The sequence below is a fragment of the Xenopus laevis genome, chromosome 3L, assembly GCF_017654675.1.
Source record: "Xenopus laevis strain J_2021 chromosome 3L, Xenopus_laevis_v10.1, whole genome shotgun sequence".
NCBI classification, from domain to species: Eukaryota; Metazoa; Chordata; class Amphibia; order Anura; family Pipidae; genus Xenopus; species Xenopus laevis.
Genome location: NC_054375.1, coordinates 114,261,523 through 114,274,161, shown reverse-complemented (window position 1 = coordinate 114,274,161; position 12,639 = coordinate 114,261,523). Strand labels below are relative to the sequence as shown.

At 39.5% G+C, this 12,639-nt stretch overlaps 1 protein-coding gene across 6 annotated transcripts in view; it reads left to right on the top strand.

The window, feature by feature from the left end:
* The window catches only part of znf710.L (zinc finger protein 710 L homeolog), a 47,211-nt gene that overhangs the window by 28,163 nt on the left and 6,409 nt on the right, over positions 1 to 12,639 (top strand). The window contains exons 2-5 of one of the 6 annotated variants that reach the window (XM_041586838.1): positions 1,432 to 1,505; positions 8,810 to 8,897; positions 8,980 to 9,041; positions 10,869 to 12,350. In XM_041586838.1, coding sequence (XP_041442772.1) covers positions 8,876 to 8,897; positions 8,980 to 9,041; positions 10,869 to 12,350 — 1,566 coding nt within the window. In that variant the 5' untranslated portion in view covers positions 1,432 to 1,505; positions 8,810 to 8,875. Of the gene's footprint in view, positions 1 to 1,431; positions 1,506 to 4,642; positions 5,005 to 8,809; positions 9,042 to 10,868; positions 12,351 to 12,639 lie in introns of those variants that run through there. The other 5 variants (XM_041586837.1, XM_041586836.1, XM_018253193.2 and 2 more) reach the window with 5 other exon arrangements.

Below are 12,639 nucleotides of genomic sequence, written 5' to 3'. Positions count from 1 at the left end.
CTAAACTGAGTAATGTTACTCTTCCATCTAGCAGGCCAATGTTGTCTTTCTAATGGACACGTAGAACAGAAACATGGGGAGAGTTTCATTATAGCAGCTGTTTCATGTGAGCTTTATGACTGACAAATGCACTTCAGAGAGATACATTTTCATGTCTTCATTATATTTGAAATAGAACATTATTTTGTCTAAGGGAAGCAATATTCTTAGGGATGTATTTTTCTATTGCACATTTCCTGTTCAGAAACAGAGCAGCCTTTTGCTAGGTTTCTTTGCCAAAGAGTCTCATCATTTGGCAAGGATGTTCAGTAGTTCATTATCTGTGTCCTTTTTATTCGGAAAATTTATATTTGGGGGTTCATTATGCCATTTTAGACAAATTACCTTTTTTGGGTTGTTTTGGGGGTTTAGATACAATTATAAAAATACAAATAGTTTGGGCTTTTCTTCATTAGTTTTACACTTTTTGATTATTGATGTACTGTATCTTGCAATTATATTGTTTTATATATATCTTGCAAAAAATATTGTCTTCCCATCTGAAGGTAGTCAGTTCATTCTTAGATATTTGAAAAAAGCAAAGGGCAGTAAAAAAAAAGTCATGTCCTATTTCTTTGAGAGATTTTCAAAGTGGGAATCAAGTCTTCCTAGCATATTGTGTCTAGACACAAAATCACCCCCTCCGTTTCACATACCCAACCGCCCCCCCTTAACGCTTCTCTTCTTAACCTTGTACACTTTAGCATTGGTTTGGCATTCTTCTGTCAGCAACAAGTCTGTAAGGTGATTATAGACACAGTGAAAGAAACCAACTAAATCCTAAAACTGTTTCAAGAAAAGGTATGGGATCTGTTATCTAGAAAGCTCTGAATTACGGAAAGGCTGTCTCCCATAGACTCCACTATAAACAAATATTCCAGATTTTTAAAATTGATTTTCTTTATCTCTGTAATACTAAAACAGTACCTTGTACTTGATCCCAACTAAGATATAATTAATCCTTATTGGAAGCAAAACCAGCCTATTTGGTTTATTTAATGTTTATATGATTTTCTAGTAGTATGAAGATCCAAATTACGGAAAGATACGTTATCCGGACAACCCCAGGTCCCAAGCATTCTGGATAACAGGTCCCATAACTGTACCAGCCATTTAAGATCAAAAGCAAGTGCAAGGAATAGGGAGTACAGTATATGGTAACTATCACTGGAGCAACACAGCATAAAATGGAAGGATGTTTTGCGAATTTTTCGGTGAAGCGAAACGGGAGAAATTCGCCCATCACTACCACTGAACATTTTCCCTACGTATAAGTAGGGCTTACGTTTGCTTAATTTTTTATTTATAATTGTTCTGTAAACATACTGACATAAGCACAAGAAGGCTACTACCTTTATTTTAGTTTGACACTTACCAAGATTTGTCTTTTAGGGGGATGCAATTAGCGCCCAGGACTTTGCCCATAATGGAACAGTGCACATGGCAAGAAAAGTGCATGAAAGCAGGTATATTATAGTAAGCAGGCAACAGTAATTTGAACATTAAAATGAAAATCCCAAACTTGTACAAAATGCTTTCCACTGTATTTGGGAATTGTAGTTCAGGACTTTTCCCTACTAAATCAGCACCATTTGGAATTATTGCAGCCTTTGTTTGTTGGTGGGAGTTGTATTTACAGTAAAAATCTATTGACAAACATTGTCAGTATAGTATAATGATTTGAATTCAAAACATGAAGAACAGATACCCTGCTATGCTTATATGAAGATAAGGTGCATTATTGACTCCTGCTCCGATGAAAACCACTGAGCCAAAATGTCTTTTTAAGATGTAACATCAATAAAAATGAGTTTCTGCACAAATGAGTGCATGCATCTATAGACAAGCTAAACTTTTCACAGAGTACTTTTGACATCAGTGTCTGAGCTTCCTATGGCACACTCTCACAACAAATAGATGAGACAGTCCCACATGGTATCTAGGTTATATGGGCTTATGGTGGAAGAAAGGAAATGCTGATTGGCATTGATCCAGACAGGGGCCCTCACCGGGAGATCCTTTGGAACTCTGACAGGTCAGTCCAACCCTATTTTGCTTAGATAGATTGGAAGTCTTTAGAAAATGCTTATCATACTAACACGTCAAATGTGTCAGGCTCATTGCCATCCAAGTGTTGTAAATGAGAACTCCCAGCATTCTTAGATGCCAGCATATGTAATGAACTGCAGCACAACTTTTTTTAATGTAAGTTCCATGCATTTTTATTAATATCTACTTATAAAGGAATATCTTTATTTATTCCACTATAAAATGGGGTTTAATCCTTTCACAGCATAGCTAATGTCCTACTCCCCAATAAGACTCATGCTAGACCAGGGATCCCCAACCTATTTTAAATGTGAACCACATTCCAATGTAATGAAACATGTTCCTGGGGGTGCAAATAAGTCAATTGGTAGCCCCTATGTGCACTCTGTTTGGCAGTACAGCTGGATTTTATGCAACCAAACTTGCATTCAAAGCAGGAATTCAAATATAAGCACCTGCTTTGAGGCTACTGAGAGCAACATCCAAGGAGTTGGTGAGGAACTTGTTGCTCGCGGGCCACTGGTTGGGGATCACTGTGCTAGCCAATCCATGCACTTGCCTTTAAGGGTTACCCAAGGTAATGAAAATGCCATTTATGAATTTGCATTTGATGTTCATTCATTCTGTACATAAGAAAACTTGTCTAAAAGTTAAAATGTTTAGACAACAAATATAAGGAGGTGGCACAGGGCCTTGCCTAAGCCTACAAGAGAATGTGGGGCACATGGGTATGTAGAGAGACATGGTTAACTCTCCATGCCCTTACTCTTACCTGTGTATTGCTGCTAGGAAGAGATGACATGGCTCAGGGACTTGCAGCATGTCACAATTTGCTTTAGCACTTCCGTCACCCATTTTCCTTTTTGACTCTACGTGACTATTTTCTTTTATTTCAGTACAGCTTCAGCTCTCTATCAGTGATTCTCAAGCTTCCTTATCTTTGTTAACTCTTTATCTCTCCTTCCCCTTTAGTTCCTGCTTTTGTATCAGCTTGATGTTTGTCTGCTCATATCTCTTCTCCATCAGCACTCCACACATCTCCTTTGCTCCTGGTTTCATCCCTCCCTTCCCCCTCTCCTGTCTTCCATCTGTCTCTCCCCCTTCATCTCCTCCTTTCTTCCTCCCACCCCTGCTGTTGTTTTCTCTTTACAGTTAATCCTGCTTGTATTTTTTTTCTTCCAAGGATTTTCCCACTCTTTCCTTCCCCTCTCTGTTTTAAGGATATACTATGACTGCCCCCACCCACTGCCTTTTTCCTGTTTATCTGGATAATTCTCTTCTGCCCCCCCCTTCTTGTCTGCCGCTCCCCTTATCTTTCTAGTGCACACTCTTTCCTTGTCTCCTCAATTCTTTCATTTTCTTCCCCTCCCTTAGGGCCCTGCCTCCCCCATGTGTCCCTTTGCTATCTTCCTCCTCACATCAAGGTGCTCTACCCTCCTCTGCAGTTGCTCTCCCCCTGCCTGTGACTTTCCCTAGACCAATATTTTATCATTTGCTCTGTCGCTCTAACCTCACTGTGCATCCAGTGTCCATCTTCCTACAGCACTGATAGGAATCATCAAGAAACAGCAAGAGGTCAGGGGCCTCACACGATGTTGCTATGTGTGCCGCCTACCCACTATTTTGCTTGCCCATCATATAAAACGTAAGACTTGGAGCCAGATGTATTAATAGGAAAGACCTATGACAGAGATAGGGTGGCTGTTTTTTTTCTAGAAGGGTAGCAACTCAGAGAGAGCACATTGTGGATAGAGTAGTTACTGTATTTAGAATCATTGTTTTGAGTTATATTAAGAAATTATAGTGCTTTATGTGCTTACATACAAACATATCTGTGCACACTATATAATGTTTACAGACAACAGACAGAGTCTTCTTGTCCTGTACTATAGCATGGGGGGTTGCAGCTGGGCATAGAGGGGCCACATGTGCCATATGAACCACCTGTTGGGCACACTGATCTACACAGATCCATTCATTTACCCTTTCATTTTGACCTCTGTCCTTACTGTTCTGTGCTCACCAACAGCCTCCTACTCTTCTTTCCCTGTGTTCTCTGTGCTTTTGGTTTATCTTCTTTTTCTTTCCATAGGTTTTCTCTTCTCTCAGTTCACTCCCCAGCCTATTTCTCCTCTCCTGTTTCACCTACAGTATTTCCTTCCATCCCCTCTTGCTGTCTCTCATGCAGCACCATTTGTATGTGACTGGATATACTATTCCACTAGCTTTCACTCTCATATTTTCTCTTCTCACCCCCCTTGTCCTGATTCTGACAACCCCAGCTTGTACATATACCAGCAATACATCTCCTGTTTTAGCCTTTCTCCACTTCCCTTGCTTTTTCACTGTCATAATGTTCATCCTGCCTTTTCCACCTTCCCCTCCCTTCTCCATCTCCAGCTCTCTTATTCACTGTCCTTTATATCATAATGCTTTTCTTTTTGTCTTGCTCTTTCTTTCTTCTCCCTACATATTCATCATCTCTCACTGTGCCCCCCACTTACTTATACTCCCCCTTGCAGTCTCTCCTCCATTACTTACCCCCCTCCCAGCCTGTTTCATTTTTACCTCTTCTGCCTGCCTCTCTACACATATTTTTTTTTCTCTTGTCCCTCCACTGCTTTCCCCTCACCCTTTCCCTTGCTCTCCTGTTATCTGTCTCATCTCTCTTCCTTTTTATTCTCTGCCCCCCCCTCACAGACCAATGCCTCCTCCTTCTTCCTCTTATTTAATATCTTTCTGTTCCTCATATCTGAACTTCTCTCATTCCCTCTGTCTCCTAGCAAGGGGAATTGCATATTTGTATATTCTTTACTAAAATGAACATAACAGGCTTTTATCTGTTTTTTATTCTGAGAACAGTTTTTCACCCACCTGTACATTTCACATTTCTTTTGTTTCCAGTTCCTTTGGAAGGTATTTCAAGATTTACTCTTTTCTTGGGAGCAGCTTAAGTTCTACTATCTATAGCCTACCTTTATGGATATCATGCAGTTTGTAAGATTAAATGTGATTACCAGCTATCCTCCTGCATAGTTACTTGTTATTTGCTGTACAGTTCTGGGTACATAAGTAGCTCTATATGAATAAATATATACATACAAACATTAGATGCTATCTTAACCCTTTTTAAAGGAAGAGGTGCTGGTCCATACTGGTAAGCCAGAGTTTTCTTGAAGACAAAATGATACTATAAGTCTGTTTCCTACCTGTTTGAAAAAAATGTATACTCCGTTGTTTCACTTATATGACAAGCATTGATGAGACAAATGAATTGCTTTATAATTTGTCTTGTTTTATTGTAATTACTCACAGCAGCTTGAAATGATGGGCCTGTGTTTTGATATAAAGGATACGAGTTAATGTATTAAGTATGAATAAGCATAAAGTCTTTTATACCACCAGCACAACCAATGCTAACACAATTAATGTACATTTATAGTAACGGCAAGGTGGTGAATTGTTGCTGCAGCAAATTATATATTAAAAGATAGGAAGGATCTACAAATACGAGATTGAAGGTCACTGCCCCAGCAGGTGTCAGAGAGGGACCCAAATACGTTAGTGTCAAGCAAAGACAGTATCCATAGTAAAACCTGAAGCACTTATTACTACAAGTAGTGTACATGATTGAAAAACTATTTACCAAATGAAATCTTTGGACCTTTAGTGAAATGCTTCACATATGATATGATTGTGGGCTGTACATAGCAAGCTTTTATCACTGGCGATCTGTAAAATACATGTGTTCATCTAAGATCTGTGGCCTGAATGAATAGCAGACTCGTCTCGTTTCTTTCATAAAATCACCATCATGTGCACAATAGGTGCAGTCTGGCACCAGTACAGTAACCTGTAGCACCCATTTGGTTTTTATTAGCTAAGAATTGTTAGTGAAGTTAGAATGATGTGTGCAACTGATTACATGCAAAGGGGTTACTTACTAGGAGCAAAATTGTCCTGATCTTGGTGAATGAGGGCTATTGAGATTTGGCGTCTTGTCAGTTCGTTCCTGTTTTCCAGACAGCTCATAAATTGAATATTTTTCGGTTGATTTATGGATATTTGGTTTGGGTGAGTGTTAAAAGAAAATGAATTGCAGCAGAAGTCTCACGTTATGACAAGGGATATGTACTATATTTACACATAATCCAGTGGTTATTCTACTATACAATACATTTTAAGTTGACACGCAAGATAAAAAAATATTTATACTGTTAAAAATGCAAAACCCAGTGTTGAGTGCTGCCCACTTTTAGCACCCACTCTTTTAAATATGCTGATTAGCTCTTTGTAATGAATTCTTTATGTGACTGTGATGCAAACAAAGCTTTGTAAATATACTTTTTTCTTTACACCAACTTTTGCACCTTAGTTGGTTATTATATTAGACACACTTCTCTAAATATGCCCCAGTGTGTTTATTTTGGCTTAAGAACACAGTTCCCCTCCATCCCAAGGTGAAGTATTTGAATACTGCCAGCCGTGTGCATCATTGTAGTATATATGTAGTGGCACTGAAGCCTCTTGTATTGGTGTCCCAATTGCTTGTGCTGGAGTTGCCGGTATGGTTGCCACCTTTTCTGAAAAAAATACCAGCCTTCCTATATTCTTGCAGTTTTTTCCTATTAATAACATTGGCATCCAGCATAATTTTTTACCGGCCAGACTGGTAAAATACAGGGCAGGTGGCAACCCTAGTTGCCGGTGGGACAGGGAGCTGTTGCATGAGTTATTGCACAGTTACACAAAAACTCTTGTTTTTAATGTGGAGATATTACAAAATAATATATATATAAATATATATATATATTCTGTATTTTGCTTCTCGGGGTAGCTAAGTGTTCTTATTACCTTCACTAAAACTATATGTTCCATAAAAATTGTACATGTATTTCTTGTGTTATCTCTACCCTGTTTCCCTCCTCTCTCTGTTTTTCTCTCTTTCTCCCAGCCTGTTCGCCCTCCTCCTCCTTCTTTCTGTTTCCTTTCCCTCCCTCTTTCTTTTTGTCCTTTCTCTCTCTCTCTCTCTCTCTCTCTCTCTCTCTCTCTCTCTCTCTCTCTCTCTCTCTCTGTTTTCCTGTCCTCCCTCCCTGTGTGACAGTGTCCCTTGTTTCTGCAGCTGTCTCCTCCCCCGTCTGACTTTTTTTTTTTCTCTTTGTCTGGCTCTACCACACTCTTCCTATTTAACTGTTTCTCTCCCCCTTTCTGATGTGCTGAGCTCTTGGAAAGTCTTCTTTATGCAGCACCTTTACTCACTGAGGAATCTTGAATGAGTTTGATGGAGTCTTGACCCTTCTGGCTTTATGTTTTCTTGCTTGTACTTTTGTTTGGGCACACCAGAGGATCTCTGGGGAAACCCCAAAAGTAGTGTTTCTGAATACACATATATATATATATATGTGTAGCGACAGAGAAGAAAAGGTATCATATGTCCAACAGATCTCTGTGAGTTAAAATCCCAGGTGTGTCATGCAATTTCCCATTTTCATTTAGCTAACGGAGAAGTCTTTTAACCTGACTATAGTTATTCAGTTTCCTCTACTGAAGTGGCCTTTGCCTTTGCCAGCAAGCAGCATTCTCATCACTAGTTGTTGTTACAGGGATGTCTATTTAATCATACTGGTATTATCACATTGTTCTAAAAATTATAATTCTAGCAATAAATGTGCATTTTATTTCTTTCTGGAGTTAAAAACAAAAAACTTAAATCTGACAAATACCTAGAATAAAAAAATAGCTGGCCATACATGTACTAACAAAACCACATGATACGATTTTCAGCATGTGTATGGTGGCTCTACAGTTCCAAACTGATACCCATGTACAATAAATAGCAATTGGTTTGGACACTAGAGATTGGACATGGTGCGCTGTTGGCCAATACATGGTACATTAGCAGATGAGCAAGTGAAGACGAGCTGCAGCCATTGTCCTAAACTGCTCCATGTTTGGTAAGGAATAAGGTAATTAGATTTGCCAGCACACAGATAATCCTCCTGCTTAATGGACTCCTGCTAACAAAACAATTACATTGATGTGTGCAGTAATGGCAGAGACAGACGAGAAGATTTGGGGATATTAGTCGCCTGGCGACAAATCACCTCTTCTTCGGCAACTAATCTCCTCGAACTGCCATCCCGCCAGCGATTTCGATTCTAGGCATCTTCTCGTCTGCCTCTGCCCTTAAGGTTGTATACTGGTAATCTAATTATCGGTCTCATAAGGACCAAACATGGAGTAGCTTCAGTTTCCTTCTTTGCCCTCTTTATCTCAAGAAATAACAAAAAGCATAGATTTTTTTAAAATAGTTCAGCACAAGCCCTATTCACTGACCTTATGTTGAACAAGAGGGTACACTATCCCTTTAAGGTCTGTGTCACTCAGGAAGATTAGTAGCTGCTGCTTGTAGGGTGACGCTCTGTTGATTAATGAGTGTAATACAATTATTAGAACATGTAATTAATGTTTTACAATAAAGCTTTTGCTGCGATTATTAAAGTATGTATGGATGGGGCTTGGTTAATATTTTAATATAACATTACTGTAGCACTTACTAAAGATCATGCTTTATACTTTTCTATTCATGCTAGTTTGCACTGTCCATATGCTAGTGTACATCAAGCCAACTTTGGCCACATTTTACATTTTCAGTCTTCACTCTACAGCACTTAAAGGGTTAAGGTAATAATGTTCTCTTTACATATGTTTCCTTTTATAGGTCTTAGCCACTGGTTTTTAAGCCTGTTTTCCAGACCCATCAACAGTGCGTGATTTTTGGATATCTATGCAGGAGCCGAGCTGGATCAGTAAGTGGATGAGTAGTTCTGACAGATCCAGCTGTGTTACCGATTGATCCACCTATGCCTATGTTTCTTTGTGGATCTACAGAAAGCATGCACTGCTGGCGGGTCAAGAGCACAGACTTGGAACAACCAGGGGTCTGTGAGAAGGTATGTTTATTGAGCATTGTTAGAAAGAACCTTAGCATCCATCTCAGTATTATGACAGAGGTTTGTGTACAGTAGACTCAAGAGGCTCATTTTTTTGAAGTAATCAAATATGCGAGAGATCGTTTTAAATGCCACATATAATAAGACATATGACTTAGATACATAACAACAGGCAATGCCTGGATGTGAAAGGTTAATTGATAGTTTTCATCATCATTATCATTATTATTTAATTTTTTTTAAACCTACACAGCTTGTTGAGCGGGCGCTCTAAAGGCATTCTGGAAGTGGCCGGCCAATGAAAACAAAAAACAGTGTTTTTTTAATGGTCTTCTAAATTTCAGTCCAGTTTGTGTTGTGCATCTCCCTCGGTGATTAACAGTTATCCTCTGATCATATGTGGCACACAGGATTATCTCTATAAAGATACATTCTCCATTACGATGCTTTTATACTGCTACAGGTATAGACCTGATATCCAGAATACTTGGGATCTGGTGTTTTCTGAATAAGTGATCTTTCCCTTACCTTAAGTCTACTTAAAAATAATTTAAGCAGTGAAGAAACCCAATAGAATTGTTTACCTATCTTAGTTGGTATCAGGTACATGGTACTGTTATTATTATTACAGAGAGAAGGAAATCTGTGAGATGGCCTTCCTGTAATTCTTAACTTTCTTGATAACAGGTTTCTGGATAACGGAGCTTATACCTGTTGTACCTTTTTTTTAATAGGATTGTCTACCATATTTCTTTCCCATTACCTAGTTGGTAAAGTATGAAGTCCATAACTTATCCCATTAATGACTGACTACTACAAATATCTTGTGTTGTGCCAAACTGAGGATATTGGGGATCATGACCCACTCACCCCGGATTGAATCTGTGGCATTCATATTGCCGGTGCACTTTTGCATCTGTCTCAGGAGCAGTTTTATTATTTCTGACCTAATGGTTTTACCTTTTTTTATTTTGAATTGTGCGTAAGCATGTGAAGCCTTTGAGCTTATTTTCACATTAATGACTAGTTTCTCAAGAGATAAAGATTTTGTATTTTTAGTTGTTAAATTGTTACAGACATAACCGGTCTCTGTGGATTGATTTCCTAAATAGTCCATTAATGCAAACCGTAAAGTTGATTGCAGGGATGTTCCTTTAACTGAGTAATAATCATTCTGTTTCATTAGTGGTAAAATAGCTTGCAAAGCTCCAGACAATGAAATGTCGGGAGGTGGAGCTGCTCTTATGTGTATTTTATTGCACTCACAAAAATATATAGAAGATATGTAAGTAGACATGCACAAGTCATATGCCTAGTGTGCCAGAGCCCTTGGTCATTCATTGTCTGCATATTTTTCTTGTCTTGTCTTTGACAAAAAGACAGACAAACCCTCTATTAATAGTGCACATAGGTGGATTGCTGCTGACATCCAAATTTCAGGTAGATTATTTCTAGTGTGTATCACAAGATAAGGAATTTTCGTTACATTTTAGCATAGACATCTCACTGCACTTTGTCTCTGACACTTGCCTAAGGAAAGTCTAAGAGAAAACATCACAAAACATCTCATATTCACATATTTCGATGTAGTAAGTGTGAAATGCCCATCTCCGGTTTTAATTACTGATTTCATATTGTTAGGGAATTAAAATGGGGATGTCTTAAGTCTGGTTACTTTTGAATTGCAACTCTAGGCATCCCCTGAGAGATATTAGGGGATCCAGGGAATTGTAGTAACAACAGGAGGGAAGGTGTAGCCTAGTCTCTGTACTAGGCAAATGATTTTGTTTGAGCAGTAATATCAATTTCAACCTTATGTTTTCACAGGGAAGGTGCAGCAAATTGATGGTATGTAAAATGGAGCGGTTTACAGAATTTGGCACTCAGACGGATGCAGTGGTGGTGTTATCTTTAGCACAAGCAGCAGTTCTTGGGCTGGTGTCAGATAATGAGCTGTTTGGTGCCACCATAAGTTTGAGTGGCTTCTTCCCAGCCTCTAGAAGTGAATTTTCAGAGAATGGGCCTATTGAGGCTGAGCAACCAGAAGGAGAGCTGTACCTGAATTCGGGAGCAAGGGTTGCTGCTGAACCTCAAGAGGATGAGGCCTTGGACTCTGAAAAGCACACAAGGAGGAAGAAAAGGCCACCAGTAAGGGTGGTGCCAAAAATTAAATATGAAAAACCCGAAGAGGAGGAAGAGGGCAAAATATACCAGGTAACTGTTCAACCTGATAAGGAAGAAAAAAACCCAGAAGGAAAGCCATTACAGAATGTCCAGGCACAAGCAAGTGAAACCACTGTGCAGAGCAGTAGTGTGAAAATGATAGACCTTGGTTCATTTCGCAGGAGGCCACGAAGACATCGACACTTAAGGGAGCGACAACATCATGAGATAGAGACAGATTACCAACACATTTTACAGCATCCAGTGCAGAATACATACCCTCTTCCTTCTGTTCCAGTGATTCCAGGAAACCCCAGCATGGAGAACATGCAGAGGCAATGTAGCTTTGGTTCTAGTTTGCTCCCACCTAATGACACAGTTGCTCCAGCCTTGGCATCCCCCAAAACAGAAGACCACGGACAAAACTATGTATGGCACGAGCCTAATGAATTTGAAACAGACACAGCTGAATCTGTTGAGCGCAACAAAAAGGCTCAACTGGATCGGCTAGATATAAATGTTCAGATTGACGATTCCTACTTGGTGGAGGCTGGAGACCGACAAAAGCGGTGGCAGTGCCGTATGTGTGAAAAATCCTATACCTCAAAGTACAATCTAGTTACACATATTTTGGGTCATAGTGGCATCAAGCCTCACTCCTGCCCCCATTGCAACAAACTCTTCAAACAGCCAAGCCATCTGCAAACGCACCTTCTCACACACCAAGGCACTCGTCCACACAAGTGTGAGGTTTGTAATAAGGCATTTACACAAACCAGCCACCTAAAAAGGCATATGCTGCTCCATACAGACATTAAACCTTACAGCTGTCGATTCTGTGGTCGTGGCTTTGCATATCCAAGTGAGTTAAAAGCTCACGAAGTCAAGCATGAGAATGGCCGCTGCCATGTTTGTGTTGAGTGTGGCCTGGACTTTGCCACCTTGACACAACTAAAACGTCACATCTCTTCACACCAGGGTCCTACCCTGTACCAGTGCATGGAGTGCAATAAGTCCTTTCACTACCGCAGTCAGTTACAAAACCATATGCTGAAGCATCAGAATGTTCGACCCTTTGTTTGTAAAGAGTGTGGCATGGAGTTCAGCCAGATCCACCATCTCAAGCAGCATTCACTGACTCACAAGGTAAGTGTACTGGGAGCTGTAGGTCAGTAGAAAATTGAGTGTTTAAAATTGAAATCCCTGTTGTAACTCTTGATGCCATTGGTGCATTTTTAAGGTTAGACTGGTAGTGATGGTTGGCTAGCAATGATGGCACTACCTTCCTTCAAGAAACTTTTTGGCTCCCTCTTGTGTCCATACAAACTAACTAAATTAATCTTTTATGGCTGCTGCAATATTATTATGTTCTATTCATTGCCATTGCGTACTTATTATTATATAATAGGTTATTTTTATTTTTAAATGATATCTA